General features: G+C 48.6%; 1 protein-coding gene across 3 annotated transcripts in view; it reads left to right on the top strand.

The window, feature by feature from the left end:
• The window catches only part of Cacna1b (calcium voltage-gated channel subunit alpha1 B), a 157,522-nt gene that overhangs the window by 112,141 nt on the left and 22,265 nt on the right, over positions 1-23,116 (top strand). For 2 of the 3 annotated variants that reach the window (XM_038335865.1, XM_038335864.1), the window contains exons 25-36: positions 894-990; positions 2,139-2,299; positions 4,574-4,711; positions 5,091-5,292; positions 5,483-5,647; positions 6,521-6,631; positions 6,979-7,062; positions 12,605-12,610; positions 17,317-17,433; positions 17,804-17,869; positions 19,064-19,155; positions 20,996-21,140. In XM_038335865.1, coding sequence (XP_038191793.1) covers positions 894-990; positions 2,139-2,299; positions 4,574-4,711; positions 5,091-5,292; positions 5,483-5,647; positions 6,521-6,631; positions 6,979-7,062; positions 12,605-12,610; positions 17,317-17,433; positions 17,804-17,869; positions 19,064-19,155; positions 20,996-21,140 — 1,384 coding nt within the window. The remainder of the gene's footprint in view (positions 1-893; positions 991-2,138; positions 2,300-4,573; positions 4,712-5,090; positions 5,293-5,482; positions 5,648-6,520; positions 6,632-6,978; positions 7,063-12,604; positions 12,611-17,316; positions 17,434-17,803; positions 17,870-19,063; positions 19,156-20,995; positions 21,141-23,116) is intronic. The other variant, XM_038335863.1, reaches the window with a different exon arrangement.

Here is a 23,116-nt window from a genome sequence, read left to right as displayed (position 1 = left end):
CAGGTTGGGACAGTGTTTGTGTCTGTTCTGGTTTCCAGGATGTTTTTTTTTTTCTAAAGATTTACTTTATGTATATGAGTGCTCTATCTGCATGTATGCCTTTATGGCAGAAAAAGGCATCAGACCCCACTATAGATGGTTGTGAGCCACCAGGTGGTGCTGGGAATTGAACTCAGAACCTCTGGAAGGCAGTCAGTGCCCTTAACCACTGAGGCCCGAAGGTTCTTTTCTAATCCTAGATTTTTGAGCTTGTTGCTGGTACCTGGAGTTTTGCCTAACTTCCTGACTCTCCCACTGAGCCGTCCTGTCTGCTGCTTTCTTGGTTGTCCTGGTATCTGGCTGCTTCTCTGGGTCTGTCTTTCTCTTTCTTCCTCTCTACCTCTCTTCCCCCTCAGTTGTCCCCTCTTCTCCTCCTTCCTCTCCCCTCCCCTGTCTCTTTCCTTTCTCCTCTTTCTATCTCACCTCTCCATTATCCGGCCTTGCTCCCCCTACTTCCCTTTTGGTCACTTGAGGGGTGTTCTGCAGCTGATGACAGTCAGGTGGCACCCCCAAGTTCTAGTGTAATAGGCGGGCTCATAGACCTCCACTCTGCTGGTTTGGAGGTGTCTGTGAGGAACTCTGCGCAGGTGGAAGTAGCTGTTGCAGACAAGAGCTTGGGTTCTTTCCTCTAGAGAAATCTGCTCTCCCTGTGCACTAGCTGTGTTGCTCTGGTTCGGTACTGGCTGTAGCCCACCCACTGTTCTCAGGCTGCCGTGGGAAGGGTTCCCCCGCTAAGTCCTCTGCCTGGAGCCTGAGACAGAATGCACAGGGCCTTATTAGACCGAGCAGACTGGGTAGGAGCTGGACTCAAGCCAGCGCTCTGCCTGTCAGCATCAGCAACTTCTCCCTTCTAGAGGATCCAAAGGGAAAGACATCAATACCATCAAGTCCCTGAGAGTCCTGCGTGTCCTGCGGCCCCTCAAGACCATCAAACGGCTGCCTAAGCTCAAGGTTGGAGTCTGGAGTTGGGGCCGAGGGTGGGCCGGTGTATGGGTGGCTGCACGTGTCTAAACAGACTGCTCACCTGTGTGAGGGGACAGCCCTAACAGAGGACCAGGGGCATAGGGGCCAGGAGTCAGGGATTCCAGAAAGTAGCTGCTAGGCTCAGCGGCACAGGGTTTCTGGATGGAGGAAGCGCAGTGTAAATGTAATCTAATAATTAGTGAACCTTAGTCAAGAACAAAATGCTTTCTGCGCTTTCGCTCCTCAAGCGCTTCAACGTGCAGGCAGCCGGTTGTCACCGCAGCAGCTCGGCCATGTGAACCTCAGAGACCCTGGTCAAAGTCAGTCTCAGGGACGTGGTTTGGTTCTTGTGTACCAAGTGATCTGTGAGGAAGTGAACCAGAGAGGGTCTCAGGGAGACCCTGGGCCAAGGCCGAACTTGTACTTCAGGCAGCGTGAGAAGAACGCTGGGCATGGGCATTTGGAGTATGCTAACCAGTGTCTCCAGGGTAACTGAGAGGAAGGTCAGCCCTGGGAGCGGGGTGAGGATCCTGAGTCACATCTAGATCCCGGACACATTCAAATTCTCCGCCGCATGGTCCTCAGGAGCACAGTCCCTTGTCCGCGGCTTTAGTCATCCCCCATATCAATGCTGTTGCTGAGCAGGACAAAGCAGGGGCAGCGTACAGGTTAGTACGTTTTCTCTGTACGGGCCCTCTGCTCCTTCCTGTGGTCTGGCTCCAGCCTATTGCAAGGCCATTTTCCCTGGGTATCCAGCCCACTGGATAAAGCCAGGATGATGCTCTTCCTGAGAGAGAGAGAGAGAGAGAGAGAGAGAGAGAGAGAGAGAGAGAGAGAGAGAGAGAGAGAGAGAGAGAGAACTGTTAAGGCAGCTTGCGGTAGTGCCTTCTGTGGCCATGGGCTGGAGGGTCTTAAGTGGTTCTTCAATACCTCTGTGAGTCTGGACCTTGGGAGTGCTGAGGTTCTGAGCCTGTAAATGTCCTGTTCCTTTTTTTGATCCCTTCCATACCCGTTCCCACCTGTCCCCCATCTCCTGCCCTCTCTCAGTGCCCTAGCCTCTCCCTACGACCACTCAGCTCCACTTTGCTTCTCCCCCACGGACTCACCCCTCTGCTGTGCCCCGTTCTCCGCCGCAGGCCGTGTTTGACTGTGTGGTGAACTCCCTGAAGAACGTCCTGAACATCTTGATTGTCTACGTGCTCTTCATGTTCATCTTTGCTGTCATCGCTGTGCAGCTCTTCAAGGGGAAGTTTTTTTACTGCACTGACGAATCCAAGGAACTGGAGAGGGACTGCAGGTAAACTGAGGCTGAACCGACGTGGAGGTTCGTTGGTCGTGCGAGCGCCTCGTTCCTTGTTAGGGCTTAACGTCAGTTCTGTGACACGCCACGTTTGATTATGGAGTCACTTGCTGCCTGGCATCTGGGTTGTGTCTACATCCTGGCTGCTGCAGACAGTGCTGCCATTAGCATTTTTACACAAGTTGTTTTTTCTTTTCTTTTTTTTCTTTTTTCTTTTTGGTAGAGGTTTGTTTTAATTTCTCTTGGATGTATAGCTAGAAGCACACATCTTAGGTAATATGGTAACTGTTTTGCTGTTTGAAGGGATGCCAGATTGTATTCAAAGTGGCCGAGCCATTCTGCATTTCTACCAAGAGTTCTGCTTTCCCTAGATCTTTACCAACACTTGTTCCGTGTGTGTGTGTGTGTGTGTGTGTGTGTGTGTGTGTGTGTGAGAGAGAGAGAGAGAGAGAGTGAGAGTGATGGGGGCACTGCACACTTGGCACAGCGTGTGCCATCAGAGGCCATTTCCTTCTTCCACCATGTAGGCCCCAGGGATTGAACTGAGGTGGGCAGGCTTCGCAGCAAGCACCTTTACCTGCTGAGCCATCTTGCCAGCCCTGTTTGCTTTTATGTGCTCACAGTGATCCAAACAGGAATGAAGTGATTCCTCAGTGTGGTTTTGATTGGCTTTTTTTCTGATAATTGGTGATATTGAGCATTTTTCATGCAATAGTTGGCCTTTTTATGACTTCTTCAAGGAAAATGTCTGTTCAGATATTTGATCCATTTTAAAAATTAGGTTGTCTCTTAGCCAGGCAGTGGTGGTGTATACCTTTAATTCCAGCACACTCAGAAGGCAGAAGCAGGCAGATCTCCATGAGTTCAAGGCCAATCCTGTCTATAAGAGCTAGTTCTAGGACAGGCTCCAAAGCTACAGAGAATCCCTGTCTCAAAAAAAGAAAAAAAAAAGTCTCCTTGGTATGGATTTTATTTGTACTTTACATGGTCTAAATACAAGTTTTCTGACTGATCAAATATTAACAATAGTTTCTCTGATTATTTGGATTATCTTTTTACTTTTTTTCTCTTGAACTCGTAACCCTCTTGAACTCATGACTCTCCTGCCTCAGTTTCATGAATGCTGAAATCGAAGGCATGCGCCATTACACCGAGAGAACTCTTATTTTAAAAATGACCTATTGCGTTCATTTTGGTGTGGGGCAAGGGCCATAGTATCCATGTGACTGCCAGAATGACTTGTGAAGTCAGTCTCCCACCACCCATGTCTTAGCAAGGATTGAACTCCGTTTATTAGACCCCCATCTCTGGGATGCTGACTCCTCAGGAGGGTCGACCACTCACCAGTCCGGTTAATGCAAAAGCAAGAGGAAGTTTATTCTCATTTGCGCAAACGGGCTCCTCAGCTGGGCGAGGGAGAAAAGCCTGACTAGCAATTACAGGCTACTTTTAAAGGCAAACAAACACATTCAGGGAGGGGGAGTACAGTGGGTTGTTTGTCAAACGCAGGGATTGGCTCTTTTTAAGGGCATTTACGATGATTGGTTGTGTCAAAGGCGGGACAGGCGGTTGCTGGGTCAGGCGAAGGACAGGGAAGCACCTGCAGGCTGTTGGAAAACACCTAACGTTCTAGGCAACAGGCACGGTGGGGTCACGACTAGTTCACAAAGACTGTTTTCTCTAGTTCACAAAAACATGTTTTCTTCAAGGTCATTACTTTGGGCAGCACGTACTTTACCCCTAACCCAGCTCACCAGTCCTCGCCTACTTTCTTATGGGTGTTTTTTAGACAAGAAAAGTTTTTAATTTTGCTGAGATCCAATTTACCTTTCCCTCTGCTTTCCTTGTCCACAAGTTTGGTAATCTTGCGAAGACTCCATCCCCAGATACAAGGTCATAAAGACTTATTATGTGTTTTCTTCAAAGAATTTGATAGATTTGATACCTACATTTACATTTTTGATCCAGTTTTTTTTTCACTCTTAATAAAAGTTTATTTTAAAAAATCATCAAACAGTGAACTCAACCTGTTCCAAAGTCAGTGCGTCTCAGTTATCAATATTTGGTAATGAGGGCGAATATGCAGTGGGGTACAGGAAGTGGGGCCACATGTAGGATGACTGGAAATGTGTTTGTCTCTCATTATCATTGAGGAGACCGCTCTTTCCACATGGATGGTCTGAGTTTTCAGAACCACTTAACTGTAGATCCATGGGTGCATCTACACTGAGCAGCTTTAATTTCTTTTGTCTACTGTGTTCCTGTTTCCAGGGGTCAGTATTTGGATTACGAGAAGGAAGAAGTAGAAGCTCAGCCGAGGCAGTGGAAGAAATACGACTTCCACTATGACAATGTGCTCTGGGCCCTGTTGACGCTGTTCACGGTGTCCACAGGAGAGGGCTGGCCCATGTGAGTGCTAGTTTGGCAAAAACGGGTAGGCTGAGGCGGAGTCTGCTGGGTTTACCTGCTTCCGACCTGTAATGAGGCCAGGTGTGGTATAGCTAAGAGCCCCGTCCTCTAGAGCAGAACCGAGTTTCGTCCCTAAGAGGTAAATGTGCACCATGCCTGGGTTCCTGTCCTTGGCATGCAAACAGCCTCGTCCCTGGGGTACACGTGTGAGCCCTGTCCGTGAGGTGTGGTCCTAAGTCCTATCCTGAGATGCAGACCTGCTTCTTGTCCCTGAAGTGCACATCTGGATGCCCATCCCTGAGGTAGAGATGAGTTCTGCTCTTGCCGTGCAGACCCAGGCACCCTGGAAGCTGTCCTGAAGTCTGCTCTCCCCACCTAGGGTGCTGAAACACTCTGTGGACGCCACCTATGAGGAGCAGGGGCCAAGCCCCGGGTTCCGGATGGAGCTGTCCATCTTCTATGTGGTCTACTTTGTGGTCTTCCCTTTTTTCTTTGTCAACATCTTTGTGGCCTTGATCATTATCACCTTCCAGGAGCAGGGGGACAAGGTGATGTCTGAGTGCAGCCTGGAGAAGAATGAGGTAGGTAGAAGTGGGACCCCGGGACGGGGCATGGGGCAAGATCACCAGGCTTCCTTCTCTGTGTCTGCCTTGGGGCTGGCAGAGGCAGGACCCCTTCTCCTATCTGGGCTCCCTGAGAGGGCATGATGAGAAAGTTCCAGTTGTAGTGGGCGGTGCTTTGAGTTCACGGTATTCCCTTCTCTGCTTGCAGAGGGCTTGCATTGACTTTGCCATCAGCGCCAAACCCCTGACACGATACATGCCCCAAAACAAGCAGTCATTCCAGTATAAGACGTGGACGTTCGTGGTCTCTCCACCCTTTGAGTACTTCATTATGGCCATGATCGCCCTCAACACAGTGGTGCTGATGATGAAGGTAAGTAAGGCCCACCATACTTGCCAGGGGCCATTGTGTGTTAGATTCCTTTTTATAGGGAGACATAATATATACATACACACGTATATACACACAGACCCTCACAGATACAAATAGACAGACAGACAGACAGACAGACAGACACACCACTACTCACCCCAGATAGGGAACCCATAACAGATCAAGAAACAATTCTACCAAAGTTCTACCAAACTAGGTGAACCAAAGGATTTTTATTGGGGTTACTTACAGAAGAAGGGACTGGGCAAATGTTGCTGTATCACCAAAATAAAAAAAACCTAAAAAACAAACAAACAAAAAAAACCCCAAAAACAACCCAAAACCCTCAGCATAGATGACGACTCACAGACACTGTAACGGAAGAGCTCTCTGCACAACTCACAGGCAGCTCTCCTCTCTGCAGTGAGACTGGTCAGAGTCCCCCCCCCCCCCCAACATCTTTCTGTCTTATAATCTTGGGGAAGGACCCTCATGGCTCTTGCAAATTTCAGCTTTCCCAGACCTAGGAAGTCTGTCTGCAGATGTTTGAATTGGGAGGAAACTGCTGTACAGCCTGGGTGTGTGTCTTATTTTGAGGCCCAGTGGAGGATCCCTTTCTTGCTGGCACGTGTTGGAACTGAGTGACCTTATGTCTTGGCCATCACATGGTGCCCTGGGATCCTGTTCTCTCTTATTTGTAGCTGAGGCAGTGAGAAGGTTCTAGAAGAACTGGAAAGAACAAGGAGGGGTGACCCAGGTATGGGCAGACATAGATATTTTTCTGCCCACTGTGTAGACAGGAAGTTATATTGGCTCCATTTGGGGTATTGGGGTTAGTGCAACTTGGCCGTCAGCCCTTATTTCTCTGGGCAGTTCTATGATGCACCTTATGAGTACGAGCTGATGCTGAAATGCCTGAACATTGTCTTCACATCCATGTTCTCCATGGAGTGCATATTGAAGATCATCGCCTTTGGGGTTCTGGTATGTGCCTCTAGGATTCTTTCCCTTTTTTTGTGTGGCCTTTGAAACACATGTGATACTGTGGGGGTCCTAAGGAAAAGCTGCTTTGCTCCCAGTTGCTTGAGTCTTGTCCTGCCTTGGGCTAGGAGGCCTGCAAGTCTGAGATTCTTCTTTCTGGACTTCTAGCTCTCAGATGTGTAATTCCCAGCTGGGAGTATTTGCATGCTTACTGTGACATCTGCTGGTTGTTGGCCTTAGGTTAAGCATCTACCACCCCCCACCTCTCCCCAGCCCTTTCTTGATCAGGGACCACAGCCTGCATGTCCTTGCTGGATAAGCCTTTACCACTTGCTGTCTTCTCTCTCTAGAACTACTTCAGAGATGCCTGGAACGTCTTTGACTTTGTCACTGTGTTGGGAAGTATTACTGATATTTTAGTAACAGAGATTGTGGTAAGTAGCATTTCCTGTCTCCCATCCAGGGTCCAAAGTGGCTTTCTTCTGGAGGGTTGTCCCCAAGGCGTGCCCCCAGGTCCCACTGTAACTGCCTGCTCATGAGTCTCAGGAGTTCTGGGACAGGTCACTGCTACTGCTGTTCTCCAGAGATGGGGCTGGATGGTTGGGTATTGAGCCAGCAGTTGCTCTTATTGGATAAGAATGTAGTTCTGCGGTTAGAGAGTTGACTCAGCAGTTAAGAGTACTGTCTGCTCTCAGGAAGGACCTGGGTTCAATTCCCAGCACTCACATGGAGGTTCACAACCTTCCATAACACCAGTTCCAGGAGATCTGACATCCTCTTCTGACTCCCTTGGACCAGGCATGCATATGGTACACAGTCATCATGAAGACAAAACGTACATACACACAAAACAAATACATGTTGGTTTTTTTTTTTTTTTAAAGTGGTTCTTAGAGGTCTTTCAAGTTGGTAGCCTAAGAATTTCCTGGAGCTCCATGGTAACCAAGAAGATAGGAATCTTAAGATGTATGTGATTGTGTATATGTCTTTGTGTATGTGTTTGAATGTGTGTGAGTGTGTGTTGGATGTAATTAACAACCTGGTATCAAGAATATATAAGCCAAACCCAGTAAGAATTTATAACCCAACAAGAATTTATATTTTTAAGTCCCTCTTTCTCTATTGAGAGATACTCTTATTAAACATATATGAATAATCTCCAAAAATTGTCCAATATCAGGACGTAGACAGATTTCAAAGAATTGGAATCATAAAGCAATATTTTTTAGTTTGACACATTAAATTGGAGCCAGAAAATCTCGTCTATAGGAGCAGCTGCTGAAATGGGTATTCGTGCAAAAGTTACTACTTAGAAAGAAAAAGTCAGTAGGGACTAGGAAATAGCTATGGTAGGAGAAGGTGAGAACTGCTGTATCCTGAGCCGAGTATGAAGGGAGGATCTGAGTCACTCCCAAGGACCTTTGAGATGCAAGCCCCCCCATAAGAGGTGTCTCTGCAGTGGAGGGAAACTGCAGGATCTTACGTCTGAACCACATGGGCAGAGAACTATATGGGGTCGGTCTGCAGCCCCTAAAAGCTCCCTGAGTGCTCGCGTGGAGGTGAAGTGGGCTCTGGCTACACCTGCTGTTGAGCTAAGGGACACCACTGGTGCCTTTGTCACAGGGACATGTTTTCAGACAACACTTCCTGCTTCCCTGGGAGACAGACTGGAGCTCCCTGGTGACCTGGAGTCATCTTTGTGTCTCTCTACTCACTTCTAGAGTCCCAGACAAATGGCCAAGCCTCTGCTGCTCTGGTTTCTGGCCTGGTGGGGCATTCCATATCCTTACCCTGTTGTTTGCCATCCACTCGTCTGTCTCTGGTCGGTGACAGGCCAGTCACAGTTAAGGCCGGCCATGGCATCTGGAGCTCCAGGTTCCGGTGGACTTCTCTCTTGTCCACCGTGTAGCAGCAGCTCTGCCCTTTGCAATAGTTAGGGTCAGGTACACTGCCCGACGTGGAAACTCCTTGCACAGCAATGCTGGCTTTCTAGGAAGTCCCCTTTTAATCATGTGACTGCCATAGCTTTGTGTAATTTCCCCAGCTTTCGGAACGGGACCCAAAGATTCACTGATCCCAAAGTCGGGAAGATGAGCACACAGTCCACGCTGGGTCCCTGCAGGGCTGGTGAGCGCCCCAGTACCCTACGGGGACTAGCTCACCTTGGTGTTAGCACTCCATCTTCATAAAGCACATGTTAGCGCTTTGGCTACTGTTTCTCTGTTTTGTTTGTTTCTTTCTCTGGGTGTTGTGTTTGTGCCCCAGTAGATCGTCTTGTGACCACTGTCTTCTATGCACCTCCTTTGCTTGCCCCGAGTTGATGTTCTATGGACTCTGTGCTGGTCAGTCTGATGCTGACCCTGTCAGAAACAAACAACAGCAACAGCAAAGCAAAGTAAGGAGGGTGGCACCTAAAGGCTGACCTTTGACCTCCACGTGCATATACGCTTATGCGCCTACAAGCCCATACACACATGAACACTTACACACATGAAACCCCATGCAGTGTGGTTAGCTGTATGTACAAGACTGAGCCATGAAGCATTTCGTCAGGGACCCTGAGGGACCATTGGCAGGTAACTCTTGCTGGGAAAGGGGTGCCGTTTTCTTTAGTGGTGTAGCCACTGCCAAGTATCCCCTGCTCTAGTATATAACCCTTTATCTATGGTCATGCAATCACGATATCTTCTTACACAGAAGCTCCATGTTGAGAATGCGTTTGAACACATCCAAAGAGCCAAGGGTACTCTCGGCTACCCTCAAAGAGTCTGTTGTCGAGCTGCATGGAGTCATAGGTCATTTGATGGCCTCTTACATGCAAAACTAACCAGAAAAAAGCAAAAAGAAAAAGAAAAACCTTGAGACAGGAATAGTTTGTTTTAAAAATGTAGAAGAAGGCCCTTCAGGTTTAACTTCAGCTCATCATGCTGTATAGGGGATAGCAGGAGGTGGTGCTAAGCATCCTGGGCAGGGAGTACGAAGCTTTCTGTACAAATGTGACTTGGGCTTCTATTTTGAGTAAGCAGTCTTATGAGGAGGGATTGTGTAAGTCCTGCCTCTGGCTCCTTGTTGGGAATGAGGCACAGAACAGCCCAGAAGCAAGTAGCTGTCTCCATTGGGATCTCCCAGAAACAGAGCCTATGCCAGAGTTTGGTGCTAGGTTTTCATTTGGAAGTTGATCTTGGGAATACTGGGAAGCAGTGAAGTGGAGGACAGTGGCCACCAACAAGGAATCTGCTACTAGAAGTTGCCCTGTAGGGAGTTGGGGTCAGTGTGAGGCATACCTGCTATTCTGTCAAGTGACAAGGAGCGAGTCTTTATCGACTACTGTTTGTTATTAGCCGAAGACTTCTAGGGGAGAGGCCAGGGAACCCCACCTTCTGGGAAGGGTGTAGGAAACCCCCCAGGAAAGAAGTGAATACAGTATTGTGTTCTGGCCCTGAGACACTGAGGTCTGTGGGACAGGTTTACCGCAGAACCTTTCTGCTGGGGGTGGGGCTGTGGAATTGAGATGACCTGGGGGTGAGAACTGCTGAATTCTAACCTGAGCAATGGATGAACCAGATATGGCCGTGAAAGATGAAGCCAGTGTGACGTGGAGTCTGTGGTGTGAGCTCTTAGGAAAATGGGTTGCCGTGAATAGACTTGGGAATGATGCATGGTTGGTATGGCTGTTGATGTGAATATTCTAGGAGCAGGTTTCTTGTGGAAGTCTGGACATGTGGATGGAGCTGGACATCTTAGGTTTGCGTCTCCTGGTAGACTTCCTTGAAGAGTTGTCCAGTAAGCTGTTGGACAACATTCCTGGAGCTTAGTGAAGAAAACTAGGCCAGCTACATGAAATTTGTGGTAGTGAGTATATAAAATGCGTTAGCTATCAAAGACTGAATGAGGTCAATAAGGGATGAGTGATTGGGTCCTGGGACGTCCCAGCCTGTAGTGACCTAGGAGGTGAGCAGGAGCCCTTGCTGCAGAAGTGGGTTCTGGAAGGTTCTAAGCAGCAAGGACCTTCTATGAGTGAGAAAAACACAACAAGATGGGGACATGAGCAGACGGTACGACTAGGCAGCTTACAAATTAGAAAACATAAATGGCCGGTTAGTACAGGAGAAGGCAGTCAGCCTTACCTGTACTCGGAGAAGCCCGAAATGAAATGACATTTAGATGCCATTTTATACCCCCGGTCTGTCTGATGTCAGCTTAGCGCTGACAGGCTGGAGGCCATCCAGACCTTACACCGCTGTCAGCTGGTCTACCCCATATGGAAATGTCCTTACAGAGGCTAAAAAGTCGGTAGTGTGCACTTCTTCAGCTTAGCTCTTCCCGTGGATGCCGTAGCAGTACAGAGACGTCTAGGCACACGTCGGCAGTGGAATGGGTCAACTTCTGGGGAGCATCAGTACTAGAAGACAGCGGTGTCTGTGCATAGGTGACACCCACATCGGCTGTCTACTCCTTGTCAGAGCCGTGTCTGAACAAGGCAGAGAAAGTTTGCACAAGGCAGAATAGGCAAGTGAATAATGCATTGGTAAAGTCTGTAGTAAAACTGTAAGAACAAGCAGTTACTGGTAAGTATTAAAGATTGCTGCCCCCTCTGTATATCAGCAAGAGAAACAGGGAGAATTCAAAGTGATGGCGATGCTCATGCTTTTTAAACTGAATGGTGACTATATGGGATTTGTTTTTGTTTTTCTTCTAATTAATCTATGCAGACTTGTTTTGTGTATATGATATGTTTCATGGTTTTACGAGGCCAATGATGCGATTATTCCATGAAGAAAAACTGGAGCCTACCATTTAAATAGAGAGCCAAGGCGTTTTGTCTTTCCAGCTCCTGGTTTTATGGATTCTCACTACAGTGCAACTCACTGGGACTGCTAGTCCCAGTGTGGTTTCTGAGAAGGAGGCTTACTGCTTTTCTGATATTGGTATACTGCCTCCCTTGGAAACAGGATCCTTTATCTACCAGATAAAGTGATCCAAATATCAGGCTCCTTATTGTAAGGACAGTGCTGGGGGCGGGGGCATCACATGGGTGGATCCCTGTTTCTGAGAGACCTGGACTGCTCATTGCTGAAAATACCTAAGAGGTACAGGCAAGGGCCAGGAACTGGTTGACATCACTGATGTGTAGAGCTTTGTTTGGTGCAGGAGCAAACATTAACCAGCCGTTCAGTGCCTGCGCTGCTGGATGGTCAGCTATGGCAGCCTGTGAATGTGTACAGTCTGGTCCAGAGCATCGGGAGCCTTAGTGCCCATCAGGGAGGCTGGGAGGCTGGGAGACCAGGGATTGTGAAAATTCAGCTATGGTTTGGCCACTTGCTCTTGGAGCTCAGGCCCCGACTCTGACTGCCTGGAGGAGAGGTGATGAAAGGAAAGCCATCACGTCAGCTGACCAGTATTCTGTGTGTGTTTTTCATTTGGAGCCATTTTATACATTTGCTTTGCAAATGCCGTTTTTTTCCTTAGGCAAAAATTTGAGTGTCAGTTTCAATCCCCAACTTAAAAACCAGTAGACGTCGCAATGGCACCCAGAAGCGGGCTCTAAGCCTTCATAAAACTGACGCTAATTTCTTTGCCTGGAAATAAAAATAATAATAGTAAGTGTGTGTGACTCATCTTTGGATTTGCATTACAAACAAAAATGCAAATGGATCTCATTGTCTGCATAACCTATAGATTTCAAAAACTTGCTTTGAATGACACACTTTCAGAAAATTATGTGGTTTTACAAAATCCTACATTTTCTAGTTAAGTATTCAGAGTTTGAGTTCTTGCTTGTGTTGATGACTCATTTTCTCTTTTGTTTCCTGTTTTTGTTCTTGATTTACCTTAACCAACCTGCTGACTCACGCCATCCAACCAACATACAATGCGAAAACCCATGTCTCCGTCTGTATGTTGTGCACCTGCTGCTCAAACCACCCCAATTTGTAAATAATATGCAAAACCCATCCATGAAAACATCACACATAGGAAACGGTTGGTTTCACAACTTTAAACAGTTCTTACGCCTCTCGTCTCTGCTTACTCTGCTCCTCTGCTCTTGTCTTGGGGCTTCTGCCCACTGCCTTCTGAGGCATGAGCTCTTTTTGCTGCACTGAGTCACCTCTGGCCTCTTCTGGTGTTTCCTGAGGTGGCACAGGTTTCTGAGCCCTCTAAGGAGCTGTTTGAACCTGAGAGGAGAGGAAGTGGGACTTCCCGGGGTGCGTGGTGGGCAGACCTAGGGCAGATCTTTTTTGCTGAAACTCATTCAAATTTGCAAGGTTCTGTAGGGCATATTTGGCCCTCACCCCTGTGAATCCATGGTTTCTGTTGCACTTACCTCTCTTCTGCTATGCCCCTGTCTTGCCGGCACAGAGAATACCTGTCCTTGCCAACATGGCCTCTGGTGAGGACCCCACGTATTAGTTTTGGTTTCTTTTGCTGTGATCAGGCAGCATGATGAGGCAGCTGACAGAGGGAAAGTATTTGGGGTTTACCGCTGCAGAGGGATGAGAGCCGTCACCACAGCAGCGGGAGTATGGCAGTCAGGCCTGGGGCTGGAACCACAGCCCAGAGCTCACATTTTAAACCAGAAGCAGGAGGCAGAGGGGCAATCTCTTTGAAACCTCAAAGCTTACCCCTAGGTGACATATTTCCTCTAGCAAGGAAGGCCACACCCAATCCTCCCCAACTGGTGGCTGTTCAGGTAATCTGTGTGTTCAAGTATTCAAATGTCCAGGAGATCTTCAAACCACCACAGCCAGTAGCACCCATCCTTTCCTAGACAAGCTCTTCCTTAGAGTGTCGGGGCTGAGGTAGAAGGTTCAGGGGAGGGTTTATGTCAGGCCTGAACTGGAGGAGACTCTGCCCCAGTGTTTTAGAACTCATGGATCTGCATCCGTGCCCCTTCGCATATCACAGATCTGTGAGCATGCCTTGTTCAGGTTCCTGTGGACTTCACAGGCCACTGGGCCTCTTCCTGGTCCTCGAGGGTTTGAAGAAGAGAGTAAGGACATTTGGTAGCAGCTCATCTTCTACTGTGGCTATGGAAGTTCATCCACACAGGCAGATACTTGATATCCCTGTTATGGAAGCTGAATACTTCATGTAAGGTTTTATAGCTGGAGTTAGCTTTGAGGAGATACTGTGATACTGCAGTAATGCTTTGGCGTGTTTTCTTACCGCCTCCGGCCAGGCCAGCCAGTTTCACCTCCTTGTCTCATTCATTCGTGTGTGTGTGTGTGTGTGTGTGTGTGTGTGTGTGTGTATATTTTCTTGTTGAGCTCTACGTTTTTCTCTGCTCCCCTCCCTGCCTTTCCCATCTCCTTCAACCCTCTCCCAAGGTCCCCATGCTCCCAATTTACTCAGGATATCTTGTCTTTTTCTACTTCCCATGTAGATTAGATCCATGTATGTCTCTCTTAGTGTCTGCATTGTTGTCTAGGTTCTCTGAGATTGTGATTTGTAGGCTGGTTTTCTTTGCTTTATGTTTAAAAACAACTTATGAGTGAGTACATGTGATAATTGTCTTTCTGGGTCTGGGTTACCTCACTCAAAATGATGTTTTCTAGCTCCATCTATTTTCCTGCAAATTTCAAGATGTCATTATGTTTTTCTGCTGTGTAGTACTCCATTGTATAAATGTACCACATTTCCCTTATCCATTCTTTGGTTGAGGAGCATTTAGGTTGTTTCTAGGTTCTGGCTATGACAAACAATGCTGCTATGAACATAGTTAAGCACATGTCCTTGTGGCATGGTTGAGCATCCTTTGGATATATACCCAAAAGTGGTATTACTGGGTCTTGAGAAAGGTTGTTTCCTAATTTTCTGAGAAATCACCACACTGACATCCAAAGGGGCTGTACCAGCTTGCATTCCCACCAACAATGCAGAAGTGTTCCCTTTACCCCACAACCTCTCCAACATAAGTTGTCATCAGTGTTTTTGATCTTGGCCATTCTTAACAGGAGTAAAATGGAATCTCAGAGTTGTTTAGATTTGCATTTCTCTGATGACTAAGGATGTTGAACATTTCCTTAAGTGTCTTTCAGCCATTTTAGATTCATCTGTCGAGAGTTCTCTGTTTAGGTCTGTATTCCATTTTTATTGGATTATTTATTGTTTTGATGACCAATTTTTTTGAGTATATTTTGGAGATCAGCCCTCAGTCTGATGTGGGGTTGGTGAAGATCTTTTCCCATTCTGTAGGCTGTTGTTTTGTCTTGTTGACCGTGTACCTCCTTGTCTCTTACCTTCCTCTACATAGCCCATACGACCACCCAGTGTCTGTCTGTCTCTTTCCCTCTCTATCCCTTTCAAATGAACGAAAGAGAATAGCTGGTTTAGAACTGCAGAATTTTGTCCTTTGGTGCTTGACCAGCCTGTGTCCATAGATCTGGGCATCATGCTCAGGTGACATTCAGGAACAAGGTCTCGTGACTAATTAGAGGCCATGGTGGGGTTGGATGCCAGGCCTTAAGGTCTGGAATAAGTCCAGCTATCCTTCTTGGGAGTGTCTTACAATGCTTAGTATACTTTCAGCTCCCCCTCTCCATCAGTTATGCCTCATCAACTGGGTATGGATGCCTCTCCAGGTTGTGAGCAGAGGCTGAGACTAAAGTTTTAGGGACTGGTGTCTCCTCAGGGTCAGTGATCCCTGCAGTGAGACTACCCATGCCTGTGACTTAGTGAAGCAGAAGCAAGGGCTTCCTGTGCAGCAGAAACCATGGGTCCTGGGAGCACAGGACAGGTATACTGACCACCAGTGAGATGACCCAGCCAGAGGTGAAAGTACACGACGCACAGCTGTCTGCTTGTCCTTTGCCATCCTGCATGTGATTGGCATGGTGGTTGCCTAGCCTGTCACTTAATGCTTGGGGCATCTGGCAGTCCTCAGCATCTAATCTCACGGTACTCTAGGGTTGCCCATCTGTTGCTGCCCATTCCAGTCCTGAGCACTCACGGAGCTCCCAAGAGGAAAGCTTGGGTGAGGGGTGTGAATCTTTGTCACCAAAGTAGAGATGACCATAGTTCAGTCTTGCCTTCGTACCTCAGGTCATCCAGATATGCTGCTGCTTACGGTGCCTCCCCACCATCCCTATTGCCTTCCAGCCTGCCTTTACTACAAGAAGCCCTTATTTTCCCCCTCTTCAGGAGGTCTTCTCTTTGACAGGCACAGGCTGCTTTGAGTTGGGCAAGCGTTGTATTGCTCTAATCTCTGTCCCTTAAACCCAACTGAACAGTTAGTTACCAAATAGAAGCCTGGAGAGAGGCGGGTGCCTGCCTCCTGCCTACTAATCCTTGGTATTAGTAGACAGTGGTTCTTGGCCCCAATGTCTATACGCGAGATTCTTTCCTCATTGCGAGCTAGGAGTCTGCCAGCGGTGTCATCTTTCAGGGTCATGCCCTGAGGTGATATTTGCCCCATTGCTGATTTGGACATAGTTTGGGGCCCCTCCGTGTCCACAGACCCTTCTGTATAGTGTTTGAAATCAGTGCTGCTTCTAAGACACTCACATCCTGCCCAGAATCACCGTCATGGTGACTATACCTCACCCCTTGCATAAACAGTCCAGAAACATTGTTACTCTGGTTGAGAGCCATACAAATCCGTTCCCAAGAGTGGAAGCAACAGACAAGGCAGATGTCCATTGGATGTCGGCATGAAAGCCATCCCCCCACAGAGATGGGCAACCCCGGAGCATCTTCTCAGCCTGTTTCTGCTTCTGTGTCTGCATGTACTGTCCTGCTCTTCTGTCTCATTCAACATTTGTCTCCTCTTTCCTTTTCATTCGTCACTGAATCTTGACAACACAAACGTGTATGAGCCTGAGCTGCTTGCATATTGAAAAATGCCAAACAGTAGGAAGTTGCTTTCAGGTGATAGCATAGGCGCCTGGTGTCTAAATAGGCAGACAACACCTGGCTGCACAGGTATGCTGTCAGCACGTGGATACCACCACAGATCCAGAGCCCCGAAAAGGCCTGTCAGTAACCCAAGGTGCCCAGGGTCAGGTAATCTTTAGAGTCTGGGGTTTAATGGCTTATTATTTTCATGTGCTTGGTTTTGAACCCTTGGTTAAGTAAGCAATGCCCAATGTCCTGGGTTCTCTAGAGCAGAGGCCTGAGTGTGGGTGGCACGGATAGCTTCTATGGTAACAACAGCAGTGACCACACCTGCCCCTTATGAGAATGTCTGCTAACATCTGGACCACTCCCAGAGAAGCCAGCTAGTGGCTCAGACAAGCAAGACCTTTCCTGATTGAGCCCAGAAGGGAAGATTGACTGCTAAGCTCAGGCAGGGGTCACTTCAGGAATGCCCCTGGAGAGTACCTGGACAGTTTGGCAGTGTTCTGGGAGAGGTTGCCAATATTCGAGGTTCATAGGTGATCTCCCAGCACTACCTGGCAGAAGGGGGACATTGGAGTTTTTCTTTATGTCTTTTACTGTTGGGGAATGGCCCTAGTGTGAAGGGATTTTCTCTGACTTGCTGCTTGAGAAGTGACTTACGGTGACAAGCTCTTCTTTCGGAAGGATTTCTGTGCAGCCAGTTGCTGCTTAGGCTAAAGCAATGGTTTCCTTCTCATTTCTTTTAACCACATTTCTTTGGGGGTCACGGGAACCTGGGGAAGGGTTGTAGGGTGGACGCAGCCTGTCTGCCCTTTTTGAGAGAGATTCCAAACAACGCTTCTTTTTTGCAGAACAACTTCATCAACTTGAGCTTCCTCCGCCTCTTCCGAGCGGCACGGCTGATCAAACTGCTTCGCCAGGGCTACACCATCCGCATCCTGCTATGGACCTTCGTCCAGTCCTTTAAGGTAAAGCAGGGCTCCGGTAAGGGCTGGACAGCTCCCTTGGGCAGTTTCTGTTTCTCTTCCTTTGCCACGCTTCCTCTCCACCACTCAGAGTGGACCTTCCTCTAGATGGCTGAGCGAGGGCAGGTCGTGCGTGCCTCTTCAGCATCTACTGTCCTAGTGCAGATCCCTAAAGACGTTCTGAGTAAGCAGTAGGTTATTTTCCTAACACCCATACAACTCTGAGCTAGGTTTGTGCTCTCAGGTCATAGACAAGCAGACAGGGCCACTTGCTGCTAAAAGGGCTCAGTCCTCAGTGGGGTGGAGTTGGGCCAGGCTGAGGTTTGTGTAGCCTCAGGGATGCCCTGGAGCTGATGTGCTCATGTGTCTCCAGGCGCTGCCCTACGTGTGCCTCCTCATTGCCATGCTGTTCTTCATCTACGCCATCATCGGCATGCAGGTGGGTGCCACCTGCCCAGACTGGATTGGACACAGGGCTCCTGTCTGCCGGGTGAAAGGGATATGGGCCACTGTCATTAAATGATGATAATTCAATGAAGCGATCATTTACTGTGAACCAGATACTGATGTAAGCATTGAATTCAGCCCCAGAAGCGCTGCGTTGTGGCAGAGGAAACCAGGATAGCACAGGCTGGGCTCACAGCCACCCATTTTGCTCATTCCCGTTTCCCTGGGGAGCCATACTTTGGTGTTTTTGAAAGTGAGGTCCACCAGGGGTTAGGATGTCCATCCAGGCACTTTGAGATTAGTCACCAGCATCTGACTGGTGGCCTCGTGCTGTCAGGCAGCCAGTAAAAGGTCAGATGCTACTGCTAAAATCCTTCCCAGAGTGTAAGCAGAACCCCCGCCCCCAAATCATTGAACTCGACAATAACTTAGTTTTTATTTTGTCAAAGCATACTGCTGTGCTAATTCTTCAGGGCAAAAGAACATTCAGAAGATTTAAACCAGCATCCTAACTGTAAATGTGGCCACTTCTGGACAGTGTAGACAGGAGGCGCCAAAGCCTTGAGCTTCATGAATTCTAAGGCTCTTATTCCAGACTGCAGTTTTCTCAGTTTAAAGCTTTCCTGAGATTTGATGCTATTTAAAACAAACATGTACATTTTTTGTTGCTTTTGTCTGTGGGTGTCCAATAACATGTGTTTCCCTGATCTTTGTGGAACGATGATAGTTCATAGACTTTCGCTTAGTCTGGGTATTAGGCTTAGGTTGGTTCCTGACTCATCTGCATTTCTTATCCTGGAAGCAGTCTGTTAGATTGCCCATTGTGCTGTTTGCACAGGAGAGCCCAAAGAGCGTTCCCCCAAGCTGTTACCAACCTAATTATAGTTTTAGATTAGAGAGTGACCTAAAAGGCTTCCTTCCTAGTCAAAGCGGAGCCCAAGCCCCATGTATCCGGGCTACTCAGACTTGCATCCATGGGTAGACTCCGAGCCCCAGCCGCGTGCACGGAGCCGTGGGATGAGTGTGCTCCGCCCAAAGGTTGTCTGTGTTGGGACCTGCGGTAGTCCCAGGCAACCCCATCTCTTGTGCTGCCTTCAGTGTTGCATGCACACTTTCTCTCGCCCCATCTAGTGAGTATAGCTCCCAAAACCCAGCGCCGATATTCTGTTATTTTTCTCCATTTCAGGTTTTTGGAAACATTGCCCTTGATGACGACACCAGTATCAACCGACACAACAACTTCCGAACATTTCTGCAAGCCTTGATGCTGTTGTTCAGGTGTGCTGTTGTTCACCTAAAGAGTGTGTCCATTCTTCACTTGTGGTGGACAAGGATCAGTTCCATTCATGGGGACCACTTTCCTTCCAGAACCAAAATAATGCCATTTCTGTCGAGTGGTCCTTCCAGTTCTTTTACTTTCTAATTATTTTTTCCAAAGGGCTCTTGTCTGCCTCCTCTTGATAGAAAAGAAGTACCTGGGGGAGGGATCCTGTGGCCCCTGTGCCAACCTAACCTGTAGCACTGCTCCCCAGTGAGAGCCGAAAGGTGTCTGGAGGCGGTGCAGTGTGGGCGGGCAGCAGGTGCTTGGCAAGGTCCCCTTGGACCCGATCACGGTACTGGCAGCACCTGCATCAATGGATAAAGGAGAAACAGGACCCCCAGGTTGTTTTCAGCTACTTAGAGAGAGGAGCCAGCTCCACCAAACTGCTGGTCTGAACATGCCTCCACGCTCTGCCCTTCCCCCATTGCTCTCGCTGGAACCACAGTGGCCCAGACTCCTGGGTGCCTTCAGAAAAGTAGCAAATGACACTCAGGGGCCAGAGCAAGAGGCCCATCTGCACGAACTCTAGGGCTGTAGACACCCCCAGTCTTCCTCAGAAGTGTTCTGAGGCTTGAAGTAGGAGGAACGTGAGAGATACCTCTCTGCCTCTTATGGTCTTTTATTAGCCATCTCTGGCTCTAGACTGAGGAAATGGGCTCTTTGCAGAGATTGACAGTGAGGTGCACTGTGTTCAGACCCTGACTAGGGACCCCTTCCTGAGATTTTACTCCAGCTGTTCCTGAATGCAAATGTCACCCGTCCTGCGGTGTACCCCTTCCTCCCCAGCTTGTCTGTAGATGAGCCTTGTCTCACTGCAGTCTCCTGGAGGAAAGCAGCCACCATCCCACACCCCATTCCCTGAGTTACTTAGAGAGAATCTTCAAATCGCCAGGTTTACACTTTCCCAAACCGTGTTTCTCTGGGCTTCTGCCTCATGGCACACAGATTTGAAGCAAACTTAGGAAATCAGCTTCAGTTTGAGGCCTTTGTTCTCAAAGATTTCTGTTCTTCCTGAGCTTTCTGCCATGAGAAGTGCTTCTCTCAGTCATGCTGGCTCGGGTGGGACAGCAGCCCACCCCTGGTGACGTCAATGGGCAGTGGTCTCTGCTCTTACCCAGGACCAGCTATGCATACACGCGGAGACCTTTTGTTGTCTTTGCTGGTCACCCGTCTATAAACAGAAGCGGTGACTGAGGTGAAAGTAGACAGAGCACAGCAGAAGATGTTAGGTGGGAAAGGGGAGGCTGTCCCACCTAACAAGTTCCCAAGCCCCAGGACAGGTACATGAGTTTGGGCTTCACAGTGACTGAGAAGGATCACGGAAATGGGGACGGAGTGGAAAGAGCAGCTACACCCCGCCCTGCTGGGACATTGCGAGACAGCGGGAGGCCACGCAGGCACTCTGTTCAGGGCTGTCACAGGGGAACAGTGGTCTTCCTGATGGCAGGCTGGTGGCAGAATGCAGAAAGTGGTCACTAGACTGGCCACAGAGTTAAAGGAGGACGAGGACGAGGAAGACTGCTTCAAAAGTCAGGAGCGTGCTGGAGCATGTTGTGTGCACACGGGAGTGAGTGTGCACGGCGGGCAAGCTCCCAGTGCATAGACCACTTCCAGGGCTTTCTCAGTTGGTTGTCGGTTTGGAAATCTGTCATCCGGGTTCTGCACTTGTACGAAAACCTCGTAAGAGGAAGTTCCCTCTACCCCGCTGTCCCAATGGCTCTGCCACCCAGGCTCTGGGCTTGCTGGACAGCTCCCCCTGGGCCTGACTTTGTGTGCTTACCACTCTGTCCTTCTCAGGAGTGCCACTGGGGAGGCCTGGCATGAGATCATGCTGTCTTGTCTGGGCAACCGGGCCTGCGATCCCCATGCCAATGCCAGTGAGTGTGGGAGCGACTTTGCCTACTTTTATTTCGTCTCCTTCATCTTCCTTTGTTCCTTCCTGGTAAGTCCTTTCCTTGGGCCACGTTTGCCTGTCACCTTTGTTGGGTCCTGAGTTTGATCAAGTCCACATTATATGCTAGTCCCATGCTAAAAGCCTGTGTGCACTGTGGCAATGGAGTTCAGGGTGCCTGGGTTGCTGAGTAAGTGACTCTGGGATTAGATGTAAAAGGTTGGTGGCCTGGTCCTCAGGCATGTGGAACCCCAGGAACCTTGGACAGTAAGGGATGGAGCTGCAGAATGAGTGGGGAGTCCACAGTGGCCAAGAGGAGGTTGAGAGATTTGGGGAGGGCTCATCTACAACTTGAAGGTAGAGCTGATTAAAGAAGAGAAACGAGAGCCATGCTCTGGAATTTTCTAAGCACTAAGTGTGGACCCTCCCTCTGATGGACGCATGCAGCTCTGCCGGTGTAGGTTAGAAGGCAGGAGAGACACCACGCAGATCTCGGGGCTGGATATGTGAATGAGTTAGCCCTGTGTCGAAGTGGCAGTGCGGCTGAACTGTGCTTCTGTGTCCATGACGCACAGCCCAGCAACTCGTGTGTCAGCCGTAAGCTGCACGAATCTCTCGAGTACCTGTTAGAAGTGCAGAGCCCTTGGGCTAGGAAAATGGCTCAGGTGGTAAGTGCCTGCCACCCAAGCAGGAGGACCCGAGTTCCTTAGCACCTATGCGAGAGTGGTGCTTATGTGTAACCCCAGTGCTGAGGGGAGTATGTGACCCCAGTGCTGAGGGGAGTATGTGACCCCAGTGCTAAGGGGAGTACGTAACCCCAGTGCTAAGGGGAGTATGTGACCCCAGTGCTAAGGGGAGTACATAACCCCAGTGCTGAGGGGAGTATGTGACCCCAGTGCTGAGGGGAGTACATGACCCCAGGGCTGAGGGGAGTACGTGACTCCAGGGCTGAGAGGAGTGCAGTGTGGAGCTGACTGTGTCACTGAAGCTCAGGGTCCGCACCAGAAAACAGGAACAACTACACACAATATACACATACACCCAAGGAGGAGAGGAGAAGTACTGGGTTCTGCCTCAGGCTTACTATAGATCTGGAGAAAGGATCCAGAAATCTGAGCTTTTTCCTTAAAAATAAAAGATATCGCCGGGCGGTGGTGGCGCATGCCTTTAATCCCAGCACTTGGGAGGCAGAGGCAGGCAGATCTCTGTGAGTTCGAGGCCAGCCTGGTCTACAAGAGCTAGTTCCAGGACAGGCTCTAGAAACTACAGGGAAACCCTGTCTCGAAAAAAAAAAAATAAAAGATATCCTTATTTTTATTTTTGCATATGCACATCTCACTGTGTAAGTGTGTCCCAAAAGGCCAGAAGAGGGTATTATCTTCCCTGGAGGGTCACAGGCAGTTGTGAGCCACCTATATGGATGTGGTAAACCTAACTCCAGATGTTCTTAACTGCGAGTTGTTTCTCCAGCCTCCTCCCCTTTCATGTTTGTGTGTTTATGTATGTGTTTCTATGAGTGTGTGCATGCATGTGTAGGGGGTGCATATGCATGTGGAAGCCAGAGGTTCATGCCAGGTATCTTCCTAAATTTGCTCTCTACCTTATTTTTTTTTTGAAACAGGGCCCCTACTGAACCTAGAGTGCATCAGTTTGGCTAGGCCAGCTGTTGCATGAGCTTCACTAGTGCTGGGTTACATATGTGCACCTCTGTGCCTGGCAGAATGCTTGCCTAGCATCCACAAAATCCTGGGTTTGATTCCCAGCATGGCATAAACTGGGTGTGGTGGGCACGTACCTATAATTCCAGTACTTAGAAGGTGGAGGATCAGAAATGTAAGGCCATCTTCTGCTGTATAGCAAGCTCTTGCCAGCCTAGACTTCGCACAGAACAATAGCAATCAAAATAGTGTTATTGACATAAGGATAGATGTATAAGCCAGTCAAAGAAAGTCAATAATCTAGAAATTATCTGAACACCATGGCTCTTGGTTTTAACGTCTATGTATTGTTTCAGATGACTGGCAGGC

This window comes from Arvicola amphibius, chromosome 7, assembly GCF_903992535.2.
Source record: "Arvicola amphibius chromosome 7, mArvAmp1.2, whole genome shotgun sequence".
NCBI classification, from domain to species: Eukaryota; Metazoa; Chordata; class Mammalia; order Rodentia; family Cricetidae; genus Arvicola; species Arvicola amphibius.
Note: the sequence above shows the minus strand (reverse complement) of the source record. Positions and strands in the feature narration are given on the sequence as shown.